Genomic DNA, 21,937 nt, shown 5'->3' with positions numbered 1-21,937 from the left:
TCTCTTCTCTTTTTCTGACACCCCACCTTTCTCTCGCTTCTCTTTTTCTGCCACCCCACCTTTCTCTCTCTCTCTCTCTCTCTCTCTCTCTCTTTGTGCCACTCCATTTCTCTCCCCTCCCTCTCTGTCTCTCTTTCTGCTACCCCTTTATCTCTCTCTTTGGGGGGATCTACACTATTGCTTTTGAAGCGCTTTAAAGCACTTTGAAAACGTTTTGGAAACTGTATATGCAGTGTGTCCTGGGCCTCAACAGTTGTCAAAACTGTTATAAAGCGCTTTAAAGCGCTTTAAAGCAGTAGTGTAGATCCCCAGTTTCTCTCTTCCTTCTACCCCATCTCTCTCTCTGTGTGTGTGTCTCTTTTCCTCCTCTGTCCTGTGTAGCATGGCAGCTCACTCATTTCTGAATCAGCTGCAGAGGGATTTTGAAACGAGACGCATGATATTTGGCGGGGGGGCACCCCTCCGCTACCTCAAACAAGCCCCCAATCAGAAAAGCTTTCCCCGTTGATCTTCTACTGGAGAGTACGGTTTTGTGAATGGCCAGATACCTTCAGGGGCTCCTCAGAAGCTTATCAGCTCGAAAGGAAGATTGGTCATACAGAACAAGCTGAGCCGGATCCCTTTGACGCTGTTTTCTAGAGCCCGCCCGCTGCTAAGATACATTTTCGTTGCTTAACGTTTTATTTATTCCTCCCTGTGTCAGGCCTGCCTGCCTTGGAAGCCACAAATAGAAAACGTAATAATATTTAGCATTGAGACGGTGTGTTCCGAGCACGGCACACACCTTACCTTGTTTCTAGCCCTGTACAATACACCTGTAAGGTAGATATCGCAGGTGGAGGAGCTGAAGGGCAGAGATGAGATTTAAGATTGGGGAGCTTTCCTGATTTGTAGACTGAACTTTTAGGGCCCAAATGGCAAGTTACGTAGTTCAGCCACGTGTGTTTTCCAGCGGAGGCTGGTGGCTCTGATGTCAGTGGGGCAGTGAAACTATTCTGGGTTTCAGCCAAAACCAGTCAGAACCCTAAATGAGCTCTCCAGGGTGCTGAGGCTGGTGGCTAACTGGATAAGATTGCACCCTACCTCTGTACATTTCTTGCAAAAGAGACCTGTCTAGCTCGCCCACGCCCTAAAACAAATAAATAATAAATAGGCATATCGTCAAGTCTTTGATTTGGAGATATTAAGCAAAATCCAACAAATCCAACCAAAGGCACAGTTACAAGATGGGGGATACTTGGCTCAGAGATACTACAAACGAGAAGGATCTTGGAATTGTTGTAGATTGCAAGCTGAATATGAGCCAACAGTGCGATTTGGCTGCAAGAAAGGCAAATGCTATTTTGGGCTGCATTAATAGAAGTAGAGCTTCCAAATCACGTGAGGTACTGGTTCCTCTCTATTCGGCCCTGGTTAGAGTATTGCGTCCAGTTCTGGCCTCTACAATTCAAGAAGGATGCAGACAAGCTGGAGCGTGTTCAGAGGAGGGCAGGGGTCTGGAAACAAAGCCCTATGAAGAGAGACTGAAAGAACTGGGCCTGTTTAGCCTGGAGAAGAGAAGATGGAGGGGAGACATGAGAGCACTCTTCAAATACTTAAAAGGTTGTCACACAGAGGAGGGCCAGGATCTCTTCTCGATCCTCCCAGAGTGCAGGACACGGAATAACAGGCTCAAGTTAAAGGAAGCCAGATTCCAGCTGGACATCAGGAAAAACTTCCTGACTGTTAGAGCAGTACGACAATGGAATCAATTACGTAGGGAGGTTGTGGGCTCTCCCACACTAGAAGCATTCAAGAGGCAGCTGGACAACCCTCTGTCAGGGATGCTTTAGGGTGGATTCCTGCATTGAGCAGGGGGTTGGACTCGATGGACTTGTAGGCCCCTTCCTACTCTGCTATTCTATGATTCTATGATTCTGTGATCAGCCCTACTGAGAGCAGACCCATCGAAATGAATGGGGCACACATTAGTGGCAAATCCTTTTAAGTCCCTTTAAGTCCCCACTGAAAGCAGGAGATCTTTTAATAAACATACCTTGCTATCATTGCTGGAAAGGGAAGCATGTACGTCTTTAATGTTTTCTCTCCCCCCCCCACCCCCATATTTCATTTCCCAAATGACTACAATAGCATCAGAATACAAAACAATGGTGCTCCCTGCGTTTGCAGGGCTGTTGCCTCAAATATTTGAGAGATCTCTTTATTTTGCAATTTGATGCTGGTTGTTTTGCAGGAAGTCTCTTTATCTCCCGAACATGGCTTTAAACCACGATTAGAAGAAAATATTCTTTCACATGCTCTGTTGTACTGAGAAATGCAAAGGGGATTTTGTTATTTTATTCTGATTCTTCCCCCTTCCCCCAATCACCTGTAAATACATGGGCACTTTGCTTTCTTTTGCAAATTGGTGCTGGTGTTTTTGCAGGATGTCTGTTTATCTCCGGAACAGGGCTTTAAACCATAATTCGCATGCTCTGTTGTACTGAGAAATGCAAAGGCAGTTGCAATATTTTATGGAAACAAAGCCCTATGAAGAGAGACTGAAAGAACTGGGCATGTTTAGCCTGGAGAAGAGAAGATGGAGGGGAGACATGATAGCATTTTTCAAATACTTAAAAGGCTGTCACACAGAGGAGGGCCAGGATCTCTTCTCGATTCTCCCAGAGTGCAGGACACGGAATAATGGACTCAAGTTAAAGGAAGCCAGATTCCGGCTGGACATCAGGAAAAACTTCCTGGCTGTTAGAGCAGTACGACAATGGAACCAGTGACCTAGGGAGGTTGTGGGCTCTCCCACATTAGAGGCCTTCAAGAGGCAGCTGGACAACCGTCTGTCAGGGATGCTTTGAGGTGGATTCCTGCATTGAACAGGGGGTTGGACTAGATGGCCTTATAGGCCCCTTCCAACTCTACTATTCTATGATTCTGATTTTTCTTTTCATCACCTGTAAATACATAGGCATTGTGCATCATTTTCATGGAACATAAGGCTATCAGCAGCTAATTATTATGATATCTGTGTACTTCTAGACAGTATCAGATGCTCCACACCTCTGTATACTGGCGCAGGGTGACCCTATGGAAAGGAGGACAGGGCTCCTGTATCTTTAACAGTTGTATTGAAAGGGGGATTTCAGCAGGTGTTATTTGTATGCATGCAGCACCTGGTGAAACTCCCTCTTCATCACAACTGTTAAAGCTGCAGGAGCTCTGTCCTCTTTTGTATCAGGTCACTCCAGCGTAGCTCCTGCAGCTTTAACACTATGTTCAACATCTAAGGTCCCCCTCCAGGTGCCTACTCTGAGGGAAGCTTGGAGGACGGCAACAAGAGAGAGGGCCTTCTCTGTGGTGGCCCCCCAACTGTGAACAATCTCCCTGACGAGGCCTGCCTGGCGCCGACATTGTCATCTTTTTGGCGCCAGGTCAAGACTTTTCTCTTCTCCCAGGCATTTAGCAATTTGTAATGAGCCTGGGTCTGTTTTTTGACTCATTGTTCTTTGTTATAGTGATTTTAAATGTATGTTTTTGTGGTTTTTAATTTTTGTATATGGTTTTTAAGTACTTTTATCTTATGTGTTCCACCCAGAGAGCTTCTGCTATGGGGCAGTATACAAATGCAAAAAATAAAAGATATAATAACTGTTGTGATGAAGAGGGAATTTCACCAGGTTCTCCATATATACCAATGACACCTGCTGAAATCCCCTTTTCTATGCAACTGTTAAAGATACAGGAGCCCTGTCCTCCTTTCCATAGGGTCACCCTAATACCAGGGAACATGAGCTCGCTTCCTTCATTTGAACAGGATACGACACTAGGTAGATCTCGGAATGAGCCACCACGGCTCTTTTTATGTCCTCATGTCCAAACTCCACAGTTCTCTTGACAGTATAATCAAAGCGGAATGCATTGTGGTTCACAACCATCCCAAGATAGTTTGCTGCCTGGCACACCCACCCGCGCACCCAAGGTTCAGGGTCTCCAGAGCCACGTTATTTTGGTTTGGACGACGGAACATCCCGTAAGCACCTCTCTCCATCCTTGGCAGTAGAAATGCAATAATAACAAAGCTAGTTAGAATCATTGTGATGGAGGGCGGAATGCAATAATAATGAAGCTCTCTAAAAAACGGCTGACCTTTTATGACACCCAGGATCTGCGGCCTGTGGCGACTGCCGGACACTGTCTCATGGTAGGGCCAGCCCTGTTGAGATGATCTTTCCTTGTTTTGAACTGCAGGGCTAAACAACTCTGTTTGGAGTTACTGGGGACTGAACTTGCAAACCACAGTGCTCTTAGGGATGTTCAAACTTGCCGAGATTTTCCCAGTCTCTGCTTCAAAGCCCAGTTCGCCCCACTTCCATTTTCGTTAGCAATCTTTCTTTTTTCTTTTCGTTCAAATGAGAAAAGTGGACAACAGCTGGGATTGTTTAGCTCGGAAAAAAGGAGGGTGAGGGGGAGACATGATAGAGGTGTACAAAATGATGCCTGGCACAGAGAAGGTGGACAGGGAGACATTTTTCTCCCTCTCCCATAATACTAGAACTCAACGGGGTCATTCCATGAAGCTGATGGGTGGGAGATTCAGGACAAATGAAAGGAAGGACTTCTTCTTCACACAGCGCAGAGTTAAACTATGGAACTCACTACCCCAAGATGTCGTGATGGCCACCAATTTGGATGGCTTTAAAAGGGGGTTGGAGAAATTCCTGCAGGAGAAGGCTATCGGTAAGCCTTTGTACACCAGTTGCTGGGGAACATGGGCAGAGAGGTGCTGTTGCATCATGTATTGTTGCCCTGCTTGACAGCTTCTGTGTGAACAGAGTGTTGGACTAGATGGACCCTCTTCTTATGTTCAGCCTAGCCAACGAGGCAAATTCCAATGATTTGGGAACTAAAATGAAATCTCATGCGTCCCTCAGGACCCTCCTGCTGCGTAACAGCAGAGGTATTTCTTGGCTCCCACTGACGGAGATGTTGTGGATCAAACTTTTATGGATGTGGAGCATGCGCTCGGCCTTTCTGTAGGCACGGAGAGCAGCCTGTGACACTCCCGAGACAAGGCGAGCTCTTCCCTGGAATGAGAAACATGCGACTCAACAGCTGGCCGGAACCGGTTTGGCAGCCCCGGAGGGTGGCGGCGGCGTTCTCTTCCGAAACCTCTGCTGGGAGTTTCTTCTTCCTCCGCTCTGAGCTCCTTCATGCTCCTGTTTGCTGCCGTCTCGGCTGCCGTTCCGAAGCTGGAGGGGATGGAGACCCTGAGACGGAGCTTCTCCCGCTGGAAGAGGTACCACATCAAAGTCCACGTCTCCGAGGAAGACCTGCTTCTCCCGCTGACGGTGCGGCCCACCGATACCATGATGGACTTGCGGGCTCATCTTGTGCGGGACGGCATCACCTCCTGGAAGAAGACCTTTTATTACAACGCCCGGCAGCTCGCGGAGGATGAGACGGTCAAGGAGGCCAAAATCCAGAACGGCTCCGTGCTCTTGCTCATCAATGACAAAAGGTAAGTTTGGGGAGATCTTGTGAATGGTGGACCAAGTCATCCAGCACTGGCAGGTGGACCCCAGGACCTTCAACGAGGCGAAGCAGGAGATGTTTTTCCCCCGGCTTCCCTCCCCTTTTTTTAAAAATTAAACAACAGTGTGATATGCTCAAAATTCAAGTTGGAGCACATTTTTAAAGTGTTGGAACAATAATCTGCTAGAGCTGGCTGTGAAGTACGGAAATGCCTCCTGTGTTTGATTGTAAATGGTTTTGTGTGTGTGTGTGTGTGTGTATTTGCACTTTATTAAGTTACCCACCAGCCGTAATAACCATCTCTAAGAACTCATTGTGGGGGAGCAGTGAGTTCACTCGTATGTCAATTTATTAGCGAGCTGATAAATTCACGTAATGTGTCCTTCCCAAATGTAGTGCCCTCTGGTTGGGTTTTTTTGGGGGACTACAATTCCCATCATTCCCAGCTATTGCCCATGCTGGCTGGGGCTGATAGGAGTTGAAGTGCAAAACATCTGGAGAATTATTTATTTATTTATTTATTACACTTATATACCGCTCCCATAGCCAGGGCTCTCTGGGCGGCTTACAGAAATTCTAAAATGGAGGTAAAAACAAGTATACGAAATTTAAAACTCTAAAACGCAGAACATACACCCCTAAAGCATTAAAAACCGATTAAAAACTAAACATGTGGGTAATTAGGATGTGCCGCCGTATGCCTGAGAAGGCTGACGTCATGACTCATGTGTGGGGATAATTTAGCCAGTCAATATATGACGGCTGTTGACTTCCAGGCCGTTTGTCAGTGCCTATAAAAAGGGGTGTGATGGAGTTCTTCGGTCTTGGAGCTTTTCGACGTGAGGCATTTATTGCGGGCTGATTATTCTTTTCTCGTGATTGTTTATGGGTTCTTGAGAAGACGTCGTGGTCCTTCAGTTTTGCTTCTTTTTTTAAAAAAAGTGTACTTCCCCAGGAATTTTTAAAGTGGGGAAAATGGAGCATTATTTCTGGAAGCGAAAGAAAGCACGTCTTTCTACTTGTGTATGTATTATTCCAGTATAGCACAGTGCCACCTAGAGGTTATGTGGCAGAAAAGCAGGAAACCAAAAGCGTTTGCCTAGAGCTTGCATCTATCTCAGTCCCGTGACAAAACTGAAAGTCGATCCAGCGATTAATAGCCTTGTGTAGAAATACTCTAGATGGAGACTTCCAGCTCTTCCTCTGAGTCCTTTGAATTAGGGCTGTGCACCACCTCTGGTCCGAACCCCGAATCCAAAGCAGATTGGGGTGATTTTGACCCTCCCGAACCAGTTCGGGCGAAGTCTGAGGTGGCCTGAAGCTGAAGCCAATTGGCTCTGAAGCTTCAGGCTGTCTCAGTGCTTTGGAAGCCCCCCCCAGCCCCCCCAGTCTCCTTACCTTCCCCCCCCACCGCCCTTGTATCTAGCATCTCCCACTGCTGCTGACACATGTGGAAGCCGCCGGACGCAAGAGTGGCAGCAGCAGCAGATGGCAGAGCAGGCAAGGGGAGGAGGGGGGCTTACCTGGTGCCTCTGCTATCCACAGCGGCGGACAGCAGAGGCACCAGGTAAGTGAGGACAGTTTTCCGGCTGCCGGCTGCACAGCCCGGCACCCAGAAAACTCCTGAGTCGCCTCGGAGGGTCCGAATTTCGCCTCGACTTTGGCGCCAAGGTGGGTCGGGAACCCCTGAGGCAGCCCCGAGGCAGATCGGGGCTGCTTTGGGGGCTCCGGATTGGCCTCCGAGGTGGATCGGTGGGGGTCCCTGCACAGCGCTACTTTGAATCCCCCAACTTGATGCCCTCTAGATGTTTTGGACTACAGCTCCCAAGAGCTCCAGCCAGCATGGGCAATGGCGAGAGATGACAAGAGTTATACTTCAAAACATCTGGAGTGCACCAGGATGGGGAAGATGGGCATGGCATCATCCCTGGGGTGGAAGAACAGAAGGGAGAGGTTCATTTGTTCCATGTGGAATTCAACCTAGACTTCACCATCTGAATTGGGCCAAAGAAAGCTAACTTGATATCTTCACCCTGTGGGGAAGAAGATGCGAGGGAGACTGGAGCAGGCAGGCACCATTGGAGCCTGCTTCAGTTGGACCCCCCCCCCCCCACAGGGCTAACATCTTCACCTTGTGGAGAAGAAGGAGCTGTTGTTTGCCCCTCCATTGGGAGATGAGAGGATGGAGCAGGGCCTTCCCACCAGCCTAAACAGTCTCCTTAATTTCTTTTTATTTTCTCCCTCTTCCCTCCCCATCCACTTTTCCTTGTGTGTCACGTCTTTTTTTAGAATGTAAGCCTGAGGGTAGGGACTGTCTTCTTTATTGATACATTGTAAGCCGCTCCGAGAGCCTTTTGGCTGAGGTGCGGGATAAAAATACTCTAAATAAATAAATAATAAATAAATAAATAAGAAAGGAAGAGGCTGGAGAAACGCAAGTCAAGGAACCCAGGAAGTGGCTGCTATGAAAAAGGCAAATTCCATGTTGGGCATAACCGGAAAAGGAATCGAAAATAAAGTTGCCGATATCATACCGCCCTTATACAAATCTACGGTGCGGCTACAGTTGGAATACTGTGCTGACCGTAGCACCTGGGGGAAATACAGAAAAGGACAACCAAAATGATCAAGGGGCTGAAGTGACTCCCCTAAGAGGACAGGTTACAATGCCCAGACCGTTTTGTTTAGGAAAAAGGCACGTGAGAGGAGACGTGATAGAAGCATAGAAAATCATGCCTGGTGCTGAGGGAGTAAAACTGGAATCCCAAGGGGGCATCCCATGAAGCTGAACGGCAGGAGATTCAGGACAGATCAAAGTAAGGACTTCTTCATGCAGCGCAGAGCCGAACTGCGGAACTCCCTGCTGCAAGATCTAGTTAGATGGCTTTAAAAGGAGAATAGATAAATTCCTGGAGAAGGAAAGGGCTATCAATGGCTGCAATTGAACTCACGTCCTACTTTTGGGCTTCCACCAGCAGCTGCTTGACCACCTAGCTAACAGGATTGTTCTGATCCAGTATGGCTCTTCGTTATGACCCTTTCTTATGACAACGGGTCAAAGAAGGTCATAGGATGCTCCTCGAACCATCTAAAAGCTCCTGTGCTGGGCTTTCTCATGAAACTCTCCCCATGGCCTGAGTTCGATCCCAGCGGAAGCTGGTTTCAGGCAGCCGGCTCAGGTCGACTCAGCCTTCCATCCTCCCAAGGTCGGTAAAATGAGTACCCAGTTAGCTGGGGGAAAGGTAATAATGGCCGGGGAAGGCAACGGCAAACCACCCCGCTATAAGGCCTGCCAAGAAAACGTCAGCGAAAGCTGGCGTCCCTCCAAGAGTCAGTAATGACTCAGTGCTTGCACGAGAGGTTCCTTTCCTGAGCAGCTGCCCTCTTCAAATCCCACATGTCACATAGAAGAGGGCAAAAACCCTGTTCTCTGCTGCCGCCCCAGAGGGCAGCGGCACTAGCTTGCGTTGGCTGAAGTTGCAGGAGGGTAGATTTTGGTTGGACTTCAGGAGAAAAGTCTGTATGGCAGGAACAGCTTGACAATGCAACCAATGACCAAGAAAGGTGGTGGGCTTCTCCTTGCTGGGAGGTCTTCAAGCAGAGTCTGGTCAGCTAAGTGTTAGGGCTATGGTAATTCCAGATTTCCTGCCTCACGCAGGGGCTGGACTACATGTCCTCTAGCAAACCCTCCATCTCAATGATTCTAACTAGGAAACCTCCTTCTCAATGACAGGTCCCTTTTGGGCATTGGCCTACCAGTGCTTGGGTCCAGATCCACCAAAGAAGCTCCATCTGAACATGACCCCTGTAAATCTCTGTCATACGCTTGTCCTAAGTTTGGCCTTTTATGAGGTGACTGATGAAAATTTTGCTAGGATGAATCGCTGGCACTGCTGTCCATCCAGGTTCAGCTTCTTCCTCCAGGCCTCTAGGAGTTAAATTTCCGAGAGAGCGATCTTAGGGTACCTCGGCGAGGGAGAGCCTGGATCGTTCGGATTCCCCCCTCCGAGGTCAGAGATGGTGCTCCGATTCGGAAGGGAGATTTGGAGAGCCGAACCTCCTCTCCTGCCCCCTTGTGGCCGGTGGGCAGAGAACTGCTCCGGCTGCCTCTCTGAGGTTGGGCTTTCCTGATTCTGGGATCGCCACCACCTCCAGCGTCCAAACACCAGCGTGATGTCCCGGAAGGAAAGAAGGACGTCTGAAGTGGCGGTTTTAGTTTTTTGAAGGAGACTTTTGCGTGCGCCAAAAAGTAAGTGATAAAAAAAAAATTAGAGCCATCACTGCGATGGGAAAAAAAAACTCCCCCTCTCACCCCGCGATGGGCACGGAGCCCCGTGCCCGGTGGCACACCGCTTGCGGTCTTCGGGGCTGTCCCAGGACCGCAGGAAAATCTGGGAAATCCATGGTTGCAGTTATCCTGGGGAAAGTGAGAGGTCATCCCCGGTTGATCCCGGGATCCCCTGTGTGTCATTTAGACACACAGGGATGACTTCGAGCTGACCCCGGGATAAAGGGATGGTGTATCCTGGTTGTGCTTTTATATTGTAGCAGCAGTTTCTGCAGCTGAAACTCTCCCCATGGCCTGAGTTCGATCCCAGCGGAAGCTGGTTTCAGGCAGCCGGCTCGGGTTGACTCAGCCTTCCATCCTCCCGAGGTCGGTAAAATGAGGACCCAGTTAGCTTGGGGGAAAGGTAATCACGGCCGGGGAAGGCAACGGCAAACCACCCCGCTATAAGGCCTGCCAAGAAAAGAGTCAGAAATGACTCAGTGCTTGCACGAGAGGTTCCTTCCCTTTTCCTTTATGCTTTGAATGGTTTTAATTTTTGTGAACCGCCCAGGGAGCTTCGGCTATTGGGCAGTTATAAAAATGCAACAAATAAATAAATACACATGCCCCAAGTTTCATCCAGCAGGTCTTTTCTGATATTCTTCTCTTTCCACCTGGAGAGGCTGGGTGTGGAACCTGGAGACGTCTAGCTGCGACGCTAAGCTGCTCCCTATAAAAATAAAGTAAGGTCCCAGTCCTCATGGTTCTGAGCAAAGGGCTGGTTTAACTGGGCGCATCAGAATCTGCTTTCTACCAAGCACACCACCAGCCCATTTAGCTCAGGATTGGGGACATGGCCGTGGACAGGCCTGCAAGGTTTCTCCTAGCTTGGAGAAACTTGATTGTGTTCAGAAAGAGGAGAGAACACCCAAATCATTATCTCTGCTCTCCGCGCCCCCCCCTCCCTGCACGCCCGGATGTTTGAGCAGGATTGTCATGCAGCATTTGGATAAACAGTAATTATGTTTCTCGGCTGAATGTTCAGCCTCTTGTGCCGCATCTCCCCTGACTCAGCACTCAGATATGTTTTGCATATCAACCCGGCCGGTTCTTCCAGAGTTGCAGTGTTCTCCTTTTGTGTCCCTGACGGATTTAGTCTCTGGTTGCTGATTTTTTTTTTGGAGGGGGAAGCAGACTTTGAGACTAATGATTGTGTGCGCACACACACACATCTTTGGGGGAAGCCTTTTGCCGCCTGGGTTCCAGGATGCAGGCCAACCTGTGCCTTGCCTTCATCTGACTTACGCCTCTTAGATTAAAGACGTGAAGCCAAAGATGTGGCTAATTCCATTTTATTATTCATTTAAAGCTACCGGTGCAGTTTATTACAGCGGTTAGAAATAAGGCAGTCCCAGCTCATAGGCTTACAACTGAAAAGACACATATAGAAGATACACCAAGAGTTGCATTACTCTCACTGCAAGAAGATTTTAAATGTAGTAAAGAAATTAAGGAATTGATAACGAATTTGTTGACAGCTGCAAGGTTAATCTTAGATAGGAACTGGAAGACTCAAGGAGATTATTGTATTGAAGTATGGTATAAAGAAGTGTGGGATATTGCTATTAATGATAAATTGACATGTAATATTAAAGTGAGAAGAGGTATAGTAAAAACGAATGATTTTGAGGGAATCTGGAAAAAGTTCCTAGTATTTGTGTTTTCTAAGGGAAGCGGGAAACCGCCAGCAGAAGAAACTATGAGTTTTTGGAGACAGGAATGAGATCCTGCGGTGGGGGGTGCACTTTTATGTTGAGTATGATTATGTTAAATAGATTAAGCGTGAATATATGATATAAATGTTACTTTGAGTTTATGTATTATGTTCTTTTTCTGTTAATTGCATTGATGTAAAAAATTTTTTTAATTAAAATAAACAATTGAAAAGACACGACATGAAAGGAAATAGGGAGGAGGAGGGAAGAGGAAAAAAACCCCACGCTCAGTCATTAGTTCTTAGTTACAAAGCTGAGCAGGTTGTGGAACTGGGTCGAAGCACGGTGGAAGTGGGGTGCTGTTTCCACTCCCTCTGGTGGCCTCAGCAATGACAGTTGGTGTCCAGTTTGTTTTTGAAAGCAGGGTTCAGCCTTGGAAGAGGAGGAGTGGTAGCTGTGCCTCTGAGCATATGCAGAGTGTCTTTTTTATGGCCGCTAAATAGCCACAGCCCATTTCCCACCCGTTTGGACTTCAAGGTTGAAACAAGGTTGAGGCACTAAGCCATCCACATCCGCCCGCTGCCTCGCGCTCTGGAACCGGAGAGAGCAAAATCAGAGCTGCATATTCATTCCAAGCACCGCACTGCTTCCCCCACAGCAAAGTTGGCGACCCCGTGTCACGGCCATGAATATTAATGGTGACATCCAGCATAGGGGCATTTTTCCCAGCGGCTCGCAAGGCGGTTTTCCACCTAGCGCGAGAAAAACAGCGGAATGACCCTATTTTTCATCCTGGTCCCCCTTTTTTTAATGCATTCGTAGATAATTGGCAGTTAACGGGAGGCCGACTCATCCTTCCTTCCCCCACGTTGCTTTCCTGGGGCTTGATAATGTTCGCCATAAAAATTCACTTAAGGCCGGGCCTCCGCGGGGGTAGAGGGAGAGAACGCTTAGCGTTTTGGCTAATATTTAAAATTTATTTGGACCTTGCAGTCCGAAGTGTTCCTGAGCGAGCTGGTGGGTGCATTTTGTTGGCAGGGCGAGGTCACTGCGTCGTGGATCTGGGAAGGGGCGGAGGAGAAAGCCTGGTGAAGTATTTGTACTGAGGTCCTGGTTCCTCTCTATTCGGCCCTGGTTAGGCCTCATCTAGAGTGTTGCGTCCAGTTCTGGGCTCCACAATTCAAGAAGGACACAGACAAGCTGGAGCGGGTTCAGAGGAGGGCAACCAGGATGATCAGGGGTCTGGAAACGAAGCCCTATGAAGAGAGACTGAAAGAACTGGGCATGTTTAGCCTGGAGAAGAGAAGATTGAGGGGAGACATGATAGCACTCTTCAAAGACTTAAAAGGTTGGCACACAGAGGAGAGCCAGGATCTCTTCTCGATCCTCTCAGAGTGCAGGACACGGAATAACGGGCTCAAGTTAAAGGAAGCCAGATTTCAGCTGGACATCAGGAAAAACTTCCTGGCTGTTAGAGTAGTATGACAATGGAATCAGTTGCCTGGTGAGGTTGTGGCCTCTCCCACATTAGAGGCCTTTAAGAGGCAGCTGGACAAGCATCTGTCAGGGATGCTTTAGGGTGGATTCCTGCATTGAGCAGGGGGTTGGACTGGATGGCCTTGTAGGCCCCTTCCAACTCTACTATTCTATGATTCTATGATCCTATGATTCATCCAGAGTGCCAACTGTTTTTACAATGTGTGTGTGGGGGAGAACATGTCCACCCCCCCCTCCCAAATTATTGTAATTAGCAATTGTACAAGGTTCAGGGCCCCACACGGAGACGTTGCTGTGTGTAATCCTTTCAACCCCTTGTGGGGCTGGTCAATCGGTATCAATTAGGGGTGGGTGAGGTTGCATGACCCATTGCAGTCATTGTGGAAAGAAGAGAAAAGTGGGGAGACAAACGTAACGTAGCCTACAGTGTACAACATACAAATGGAGCCTGTCTAGACAACACACTAAGCCATGGTTAGGCCGCTAGCCCCCGACTTGCCTCAGCAGCCAGTTTGGAACTTCCGAAATAGCCCCGATTCAACTCGGGTGCTTTGGAGCTGGGCTGCCTTGCTTCGAAACTGAATCCGAAGAGAGGTTTGCCCTGTCTCAAAGTGGATTCCTTGCAGATTCCTACATGTTTGCCATGCAGCTGCGTAACGCCAACTGGGAGTCCATTAGACTTCCTGTTTACCCCCTCCCTTCCTCTCCAATCTCCCCCCAAACTCAGAGCCACTGCCCACAGGATTTACTTTGCCATCTGTCCTGCTCCATTAATGTGATTTAAGTATAAGATGGGGGCTCTGTCATTTTCATAGATCTATGGTTGAAAACTACAGAAATGGCCCTTCACGGCTACACCAGAAACACCACATTTACAACAGCGCCCGCTGCAACGCTTTCGTGCATCTTCTAAAAATGAAGACCGAGTGTCTCCCTCCACACCTCCAGAATGAACAGCCTATTTGCATACAAATTTATGCCGCTTCAATCAATGGATGGCTGAATCAGAAACTGCTATGATTAATCGGCATGGATTCGTTGAGTCGCCTGACAGCCCTGAGGGAACCCGCCGAGTTCCCTCAGATGTATGTGTTTGAGCGACCGTTCTGAATACGCAGCGTTATTTCTCCTCCTTCTCTTGCAGATAATCATTTCTCTTGCGACCGGAGCCAAAGGAGGACGTGAGGAATGAGGGGAGGCGATGAAGGCTGAGGGGAAGCAGATGGAGAAAGGGCTTGGCAGCCGCTGCCTCGCGCAATGCCCGTTTCACGACGAGTTCCTTCGCGAACGCCAGCTTGGCACGGCTGTGCCTGTGTGGGGGAGACATGTTCAGTGAGTACTTCTGCCTTATTTCAGAGTGGCTGGGATGAATGAGGAAATCAAAGGGCAACATGACGTGGGCGACTCCTTGTCCTCATGGACAGGATCAGCTCCAGGTTTGAGGGAGGCGGGTGTTCCTGGGCAAAGTGTAGGCTTACCAACTCTCCTGTCGGTGGGCCATGTTGGGCCTACCCAGGGCATTGTGGGACATCAAACGCGAGGCTAGATTTGGTCACGTGGTGCTGCTTAGAGTGCCAGGCCAACAGGGCCATCTCAAGATATTTTGCGAAGGACAAGATGGCACACGCTCCCACACAAAAATGTTTTTCATGGATTCCACAGAGGGATGGTATTTGATCTTTCGGAACTCCCCTGGTTTGAAATGGATGGGTGTCTCATTAGAGCCAAAATGATTTTGAGAAGAATTTCTCCAGTATTTGAGGCAGTAAGCCTGTGTCACCAGTTGCTGGGGAACATGGGTGGGAGGGTGCTGTTGCACCATTTCCTGCTTCATTGGTCAACAGCTGGTTGGCCACTGTGTGAACAGAGCGCTGGACTCGATAGGCCCTTGGTGTGATCCAGCAGGGCTCTTCTGATGTTCTCTGTGAAATTCAAACCTGAAAGTATTCCGCCACTGCTTTGGCCTGGACACCAACCCAGCGTGGATTTAAATCCTGACACTTCAAGATTCTGAAATCTCCACTTCTTCGATTATAGCTTGATGATTTTATTATAAAGGGGGACCATCTTCAAATCGTGTACGTTACATGCTGTTTTTCCTGTGAGGACAAAATCCAGGGTGTCTAGGAATGTCCTAGGCATTCCTAGAATGTCCAGGGAACTTCTCAGATCTTTGGTTCTCGGTGGTGTGGCCTGTGGCATCGTTGCCACGAACTGTTGACCCACCTTCAGGTATATCAAGCTGATGAGCACATGGCGTCCACGTGTCCTGTGTTGCAGAGTACAGTCCTCTATTTGAAGTGGTTGAAATCTGGCTTCCCCGCCAGGGTGAGATGGATTATAGTTTTTATTTAGAATTATTGGTAATGCTTTCCAAGTCTGCATCAATACGTCTAAACAAGCATCTACGTTGATGCAAATCTGTCTCTGCTTTTGTTCTCTCTTTATGGGGGTGGGGGTGACGCACGAGTAGTCACGCTACACATCTACAGGGCGAGAAAACAGGAGGCAGCATTGGTAGGGCAGTGGAGACGGAGGAGTTTGCTCAGTTTTCATGGTGAACGGTGGCTGTGGAAAGAAGCCAGGATGGATATTTTAAAGGAGGGACCCAGCCCACCAAGTTGTAATCACCTTGGTTTCTCAGTTTTTAACTCTTGACTCGTGTTAGGTAAAGAGGAAAGCATAGATATAGCTAGAAAATGTATTTTCATTTCATGCTCAAATTAATTTTAATCAGCACATGCAGATCATTGAATATTTATTTAACATATTTTTATCCCGCTCGTCCAAAAAGGCTCTTTGGACTGGGTGTTTTACACTGGTGGGCAGCCCACAAGGAGCCAAAATGTTGATGTAATGAGGGGGATTAAATCTCTGCATCGGTGGTTCATTCACTTTGATGAAGAGTAGGCAAGGAAGTCATTTAATGGCGAGGGCAGAATTATTATTATTATTATTATTTATTTATATAGCACCATCAATGTACATGGTGCTGTACAGAGTAAAACAGTAAATAGCAAGACCCTGCTGCATAGGCTTACATTCTAATAAAATCATAATAAAACAATAAGGAGGGGAAGAGAATGCACCAAACAGGCACAGGGTAGAGTAAAACTAACAGTATAAAGTCAGAACAAAATCAAGTTTTAAAAGCTTTAGGAAAAAGAAAAGTTTTTAGCTGAGCTTTAAAAGCTGCGATTGAACTTGTAGTTCTCAAATGTTCTGGAAGAGCGTTCCAGGCATAAGGGGCAGCAGAAGAAAATGGACGAAGCTGAGCAAGGGAAGTAGAGACCCTTGGGCAGGTGAGAAACATGGCATCAGAGGAGCGAAGAGCACGAGCGGGGGAATAGTGTGAGATGAGAGAGGAGAGATAGGAAGGAGCTAGACCGTGAAAAGCTTTGTAGGTCAACAGGAGAAGTTTATATTGGATTCTGAAGTGAATTGGAAGCCAATGAAGAGATTTCAGAAGTGGAGTTACATGGTCAGAGCGGCGAGCCAAGAAGATGATCTTATGTCTTATCATTTGTGTAAGGGGGATACCTTCCTGTAGGTGTGATGGGGTAATATTTCACAGCTCTGTTGACAAGACCCATTCTGGTAGTAGCTGTCATGACCTACAGCTCCCAGGCCTTTCAGTATGAAGACTGATGAGGACCTTGTTGTTATTATTATTATTATTTATTTATATAGCACCCATCAATGTACATGGTGCTGTACAGCCTACATAAGGCTTCATTGGCTTTAGCTCCCTGCTGAGACAACATCCTCCTAGTAGGGGAGAGTTCCAACTTGTAGGACCCGCTTGGAGATATCCAAGGTCTGCCTGCCTGCCTGCCTTGATCAGCCTTGATGCTTTGATCTTGCTATCAAGTTGAGCAGGGTTTTTAAATTTTATTTATTTATTTATTAAACTTATATACTGCTCCCATAGCCAGGGCTCTCTGGGCGGTTTACAGAAATTCTAAAATTGAGGTAAAAACAAGTATACAAAATTTAAAACTCTAAAACACAGAACATACGCACATAAAGCATTAAAAACCGATTAAACATGTGGGTAATTAGGATGTGCCGCCATATGCCTGGGCAAAGAGGAAAGTCTTAACCTGGCGCCGAAAGGATAGCAGCGTTGGCGCCAGGCGAGCCTCGTCAGGGAGATCATTCCACAGTCTGGGAGCCACCACTGAAAAGGCCCTATCCCTTGTTGCCACACTCCGAGCCTCTCTCGGAGTAGGCACCCGGAGGAGGACCTTAGATGTTGAACGTAGTTGGACTTGTTGGCCTTTTAGGCCCCTTCCAATGCTACTATTCTATGATTCCCCTGTGCGTTTCAGGGAATCACAGAATGGGATGGCAGGGAGGAGGATTTCAACATGCCAAGAAGCAGGTGCATCAACATGGGGACACCTTCCCACCTTACTTGTGAGACCAGGGCCAGATCTACACCAAGTAGCATATAGCGCTATGAAAGTAGTATGAAAGCAGTACACGGTGTGTGCCTTATGGGCCCCAACAGTTGTCAGTGCACTTCAAAACTGCTATAAAGCAGCAGTGTAGCTCTTGCCTTTTATTTATTTATTTATTTATTGCATTTATAAACTGCCCCATAGCCGAACCTCTCTGGGTGGTTTACAAAAGTTTTAAACAGTAAACGTTAAAAACAAATATACAAAGTTTAAAAACATAGGAAAGGAAAGGAACCTCTCGTGCAAGCACTGAGTCATTACTGACTCTTGGAGGGCCGCCAGCTTTCGCTGACGTTTTCTTGGCAGGCCTTATAGCGGGGTGGTTTGCCGTTGCCTTCCCCGGCCGTGATTCCCTTTCCTCCAGCTAGCTGGGGACTCATTTTACCGACCTCGGGAGGATGGAAGGCTGAGTCGACCCGAGCCGGCTGCCTGAAACCAGCTTCTCACCATACCTCACATTAGCCAATGTCTCACCCTTCGCTCGCCCCTTCCCTCCCTGTTGTTAGAATGTTTGTGAATATTCCGTGATGTGACAGCATTTCAGTCGTTAGCTGGAATGGGGAATGGGGACGCTCTCCCATAGCTCAACCCCATGGAGATGGATCTGCTGGTGTGGGTTTTTTTAGCCAAAGCAACAGTGCAGAGATTTTCTCTGTAGCTATGGAATCTGCCCTCCTCCTCCTCCTCATTGTTATTTATTATAATTTATTATTATATTTCTTTACAGGGGAGGAGAAATAGCAGGCATGAGTAATTCACTGTAATGGCACAGGTCTGATTTGATGAATTTTTCTTCCCCTTGGTGATAGTTTTTGATTGATGCTTCGGTGCTGCCTGACAATCACCTCTTTTTAAATGCAGGTGAAGCTTGTCTTGAGAGTCTGAGGAAAACACCCGGTATGGTGCCATCATTCAGAAAGAAGATATTTTCATCTCTCTTGAAGCCCCCCTCCCCAATCCATCCCTCAAAGCAGCGAAGAAATATTCAAAGGTAAAGTCCAGGAAGGACTCTCATCTCCTGACTTGCACAGTTGAAGTATTTGTGAACATTCAGATGCAGCTTAACTGAGGCCTACAATCATGCCCACACTCAGTGGTGCAGTGGTAAATTTTGAAGTTGCAGTCCCTGCAGTCCCTGCAGCCACGGCCCCAAGGAGAGTTCAAGGGCTCCTCTAAATGAGAGATTTATTGCACACTCATGATTGGCCAGTTTCCAGGTCCATTACATGATGCCGTCAATAATCAGGGCGTCTCCCACACTATCCCCTGGGAATCCCGCTATGAAAAGAGCCACTCTTAATGTGGTAAGACCTGGAAAAAAGCAGGATATTCCACCACTGGATGGCGCTGTCTCAATAGAAGTGAATGGAGGGGAAGCATTCAGTTCAAACCACATGGTTGCCCCTGTGTAGTGCAGCCCATAACAATCCCGCAAAAGAAGCAGGAAGTGTAATGCCCTAGGTAAGCAACATGAATTCCCCTTAATGTAGAGGCGCTGCAAAAATGGAGGAAGCTGTGTTGATCCACGTCAACAAACTCAATCTAGCAGTTTTCATTTCTCCCAGGAGCAGGACTTCTGCAAAGCAAATTGCCCATTCGAGACCCAGGAAGCCCAAAATATCTTGCATTACAACAAGGCAAAATCTTGTTGATGGGGAAACTCTGTTTCTTCCTCGCTTCTGTGGGGATTGAGAGGGAACCCCCAGGAATCTAGGGGGACATTTCATCACGGCACTGTTTAGGATATTGAAATGGGTCCTCCATGCCCCGGAGTAGTCTATCTTGGATTAATAAATGCAGGGGGTTGTCAGGAGGGGAGCTGTTCCTTTCCTGCCCTGCTCATGGGCTTCTCGGAGGCATCTGGTTGGCTACTGAGCATAGCAGAATATTGGACCGGATAAAAATTTGCTCTTGAGTTTTTAATTCCCTGTGACTAATTAGTTCTTCTGGCTCTTCCTGGCTAAATTACAGGTCTTGTGCAAACAGGAGGAGGCGACGAAGGCAGGCCAGGTGAACCCGCCTCCAGTCTGCAGGTTGTGCCAGCGCATCCTCACCCGAGCGGAGGCGTTGGCATGACCAGGGTGCAACGCCGGTGCCGGGGCATCCAGTGGGTGACCTTGAAGAATATTTCAGCTGGCTGCTGGGCCCCTCCTTTGAGACTCCGGTTTCTGAAGAACGCCTCCTTGCCGAGAGAGGGAAACAGGTTCTGGCAGCTGGTTTTGGCGAGCTGCCTTTTGGAAAAGAGGAATTTCAAGCTCACAGGGCGTGAGAGAGACAGGTGGGGGCGGAGGAGGGTTTCACTCTTCTGCACGGAGGATGACACTGGTTTCCTGGATGCTGCAGAAACTCTCTGGGAAGGGACCTGAGCTCAGTGGTATTATTATTATTATTACTATTATTACTATTACTATTATCTCAGCTCACGCAGAGCATCTGAGCACTATTGCTCAGTATCACACTTTTCTGGCTTATCTGTAAATGCCCCCAAAAGCCGGGTGAGAGGCTACTTGGAAATCCATTGGACTTGCCCCCTCCTAGGTGCTCCCCCCCACTCCCAGCCACTCTCTCCCAGGTCACCTGCCCACCAACCCACAGGACTTACCTGAGGTCTGCGTGCACACCGGTTTGCTGGCCTCCTCTCTGGGCAACCCCCTCCCAGCTGCTCTCCTTCTCCCTCCTAGCCACTCCCCCTGTCCCCAGCTGTGTTTAGCTACACAAAGTCCTTCTCATAGCTCAGAACCTCTAGTGTACAGAGTTCTTCTCATAGCTCAGAACTTCCAGCATTCAAAGTTCTTCTCATAGCTCGGCACCAATAGCATATCATAGCTCAGAACCTCCATGCCACACATCGCCTTAGCTGGGGTGACCAAATGAAAAGGAAGGCAGGGCTCCTGTATCTTTAACATTTGTATAGAAAAGGGAATTTCAGCAGGTGTCATCTTCAGATCCATGAGGACTGGAACTTTACCTTATTTTTTTGAGTCATAGCTCAGCTGCAGAGACCCTGCTTTGGAGGCAAAATGGCCTAAGTTCAATCCGGCATCTAAAAAGTTGTCTAAATGATGGTGTGGATCGGGGATGGGCAGAAGGTAGATATTGATCTACTGGTAGATCTCTGGGTGTTTATATGTCATAGATCAGCCAGGATTCCTGACTCCTTAATTGTTTAACAACTGCAGCCAGAAAATGACTCCTCCTTGCACCAAAATGATACTGCTGAAGTGAAGCAACCTTGGGGTAACCAAAGAGTGGATTCCTGTGTCCAGAAGGACTATGAACCTCGTTCAGTTCTGGTCCTCAAAACAAATCCCTGGGTTGAGAATGATTCAGGGCACAATTCTATGCATGTTCAGACCCAAAAAAGTCCTACAACTTCCAGCATTTCCCAGCAGAACAGGGAACTGGCTAGGGAATGCTGGGAATTGTAGTACTCCCCCCTGTGCCCTTCATGCTAAGTGTATCTGTTTTGCACCAGGCTGCAGTTTTTGGATCTTGTAGACAAGCTGGAGCGTGTTCAGAGGAGGGCAACCAGGATGATCAGGGGTCTGGAAACAGTCCTATGAAGAGAGACTGAAAGAACTGGGCATGTTTAGCCTGGAGAAGAGAAGATGGAGGGGAGGCATGATAGCACCCTTCAAATACTTGAAAGGTTGTCACACAGAGGAGGGCCAGGATCTCTTCTCGATCCTCCCAGAGTGCAGGACACGGAATAACGGGCTCAAGTTAAAGGTAGCCAGATTCCAGCTGGACACCAGGAAAAACTTCCTGACTGTTAGAGCAGTGCAACAATGGAATCAGTTACCTAGGGAGGTTGTGGGCTCTCCCACACTAGAGGCCTTCAAGAGGCAGCTGGACAGCCATCTGTCAGGGATGCTTTAGGGTGGATTCCTGCATTGAGCAGGGGGTTGGACTTGATGGCTTTGTAGGCCCCTTCCAACTCTGCTATTCTATGATTCTAGTTCTAGTAAAAAACAAAACAAAGAAAGGAGAATCCACAAACCTTTTGCCTAGCCCTGATGTAGGCCTTAGCTAGACCTAAGGTTTATCCTGGGGTCATCCTGGAGTCATCCCTGCCTGCTCTCGGGATATCCTGTGTGTCATTTACATGAACAGGGATGACCCCGGGACAATCCCGGGATAAACCCTAGGTCAAGCTAAGGCTGTAGTTGCTAGATGGGGCATCGCTTTCAACATTCCTCCTTTTAAATAAAGAAAAAGCATGAATTGTACACCCGCTTTTGCTCCCGGACATAATAAAACATCTCAAATTCCCCTTCCGAATGGAGCTCCGATTCACCTACCCTGTTTACAGAGGGAAGTCTATAAAGATTTAGAGATTGCCCAAGAATCTCTACGCAAAACATTTTGTTGCATGCTCCTGGGGCCAGCATGGCAGTCAGAATTTAGGCACCCACACCAGATTTTGCCTCCCTCTCAACGGCGCTATGCATTTCTTAGTGGTTTGGATGCAA

At 47.9% G+C, this 21,937-nt stretch overlaps 1 protein-coding gene and 1 long non-coding RNA gene across 2 annotated transcripts; both read left to right on the top strand.

Moving 5' to 3' along the window:
• Positions 1–5,249: 5,249 nt before the first annotated feature.
• TINCR (TINCR ubiquitin domain containing) lies at positions 5,250–5,513 on the top strand. The gene has a single exon (XM_063147225.1). The coding sequence runs from the start codon at positions 5,250–5,252 to the stop codon at positions 5,511–5,513; it is 264 nt and encodes an 87-aa protein (XP_063003295.1).
• Positions 5,514–14,158: 8,645 nt separating this feature from the next.
• LOC134413052 (uncharacterized) lies at positions 14,159–20,049 on the top strand. The gene is made up of 3 exons (XR_010026451.1): positions 14,159–14,334; positions 18,327–18,456; positions 19,437–20,049. It is a non-coding gene; the product is annotated as an uncharacterized LOC134413052 (long non-coding RNA).
• Positions 20,050–21,937: the final 1,888 nt, after the last annotated feature.

Source organism: Elgaria multicarinata, chromosome 23 (assembly GCF_023053635.1).
Source record: "Elgaria multicarinata webbii isolate HBS135686 ecotype San Diego chromosome 23, rElgMul1.1.pri, whole genome shotgun sequence".
In the NCBI taxonomy this organism is placed as follows: domain Eukaryota; kingdom Metazoa; phylum Chordata; class Lepidosauria; order Squamata; family Anguidae; genus Elgaria; species Elgaria multicarinata.
This window is presented reverse-complemented; position numbering and strand designations above follow the sequence as displayed.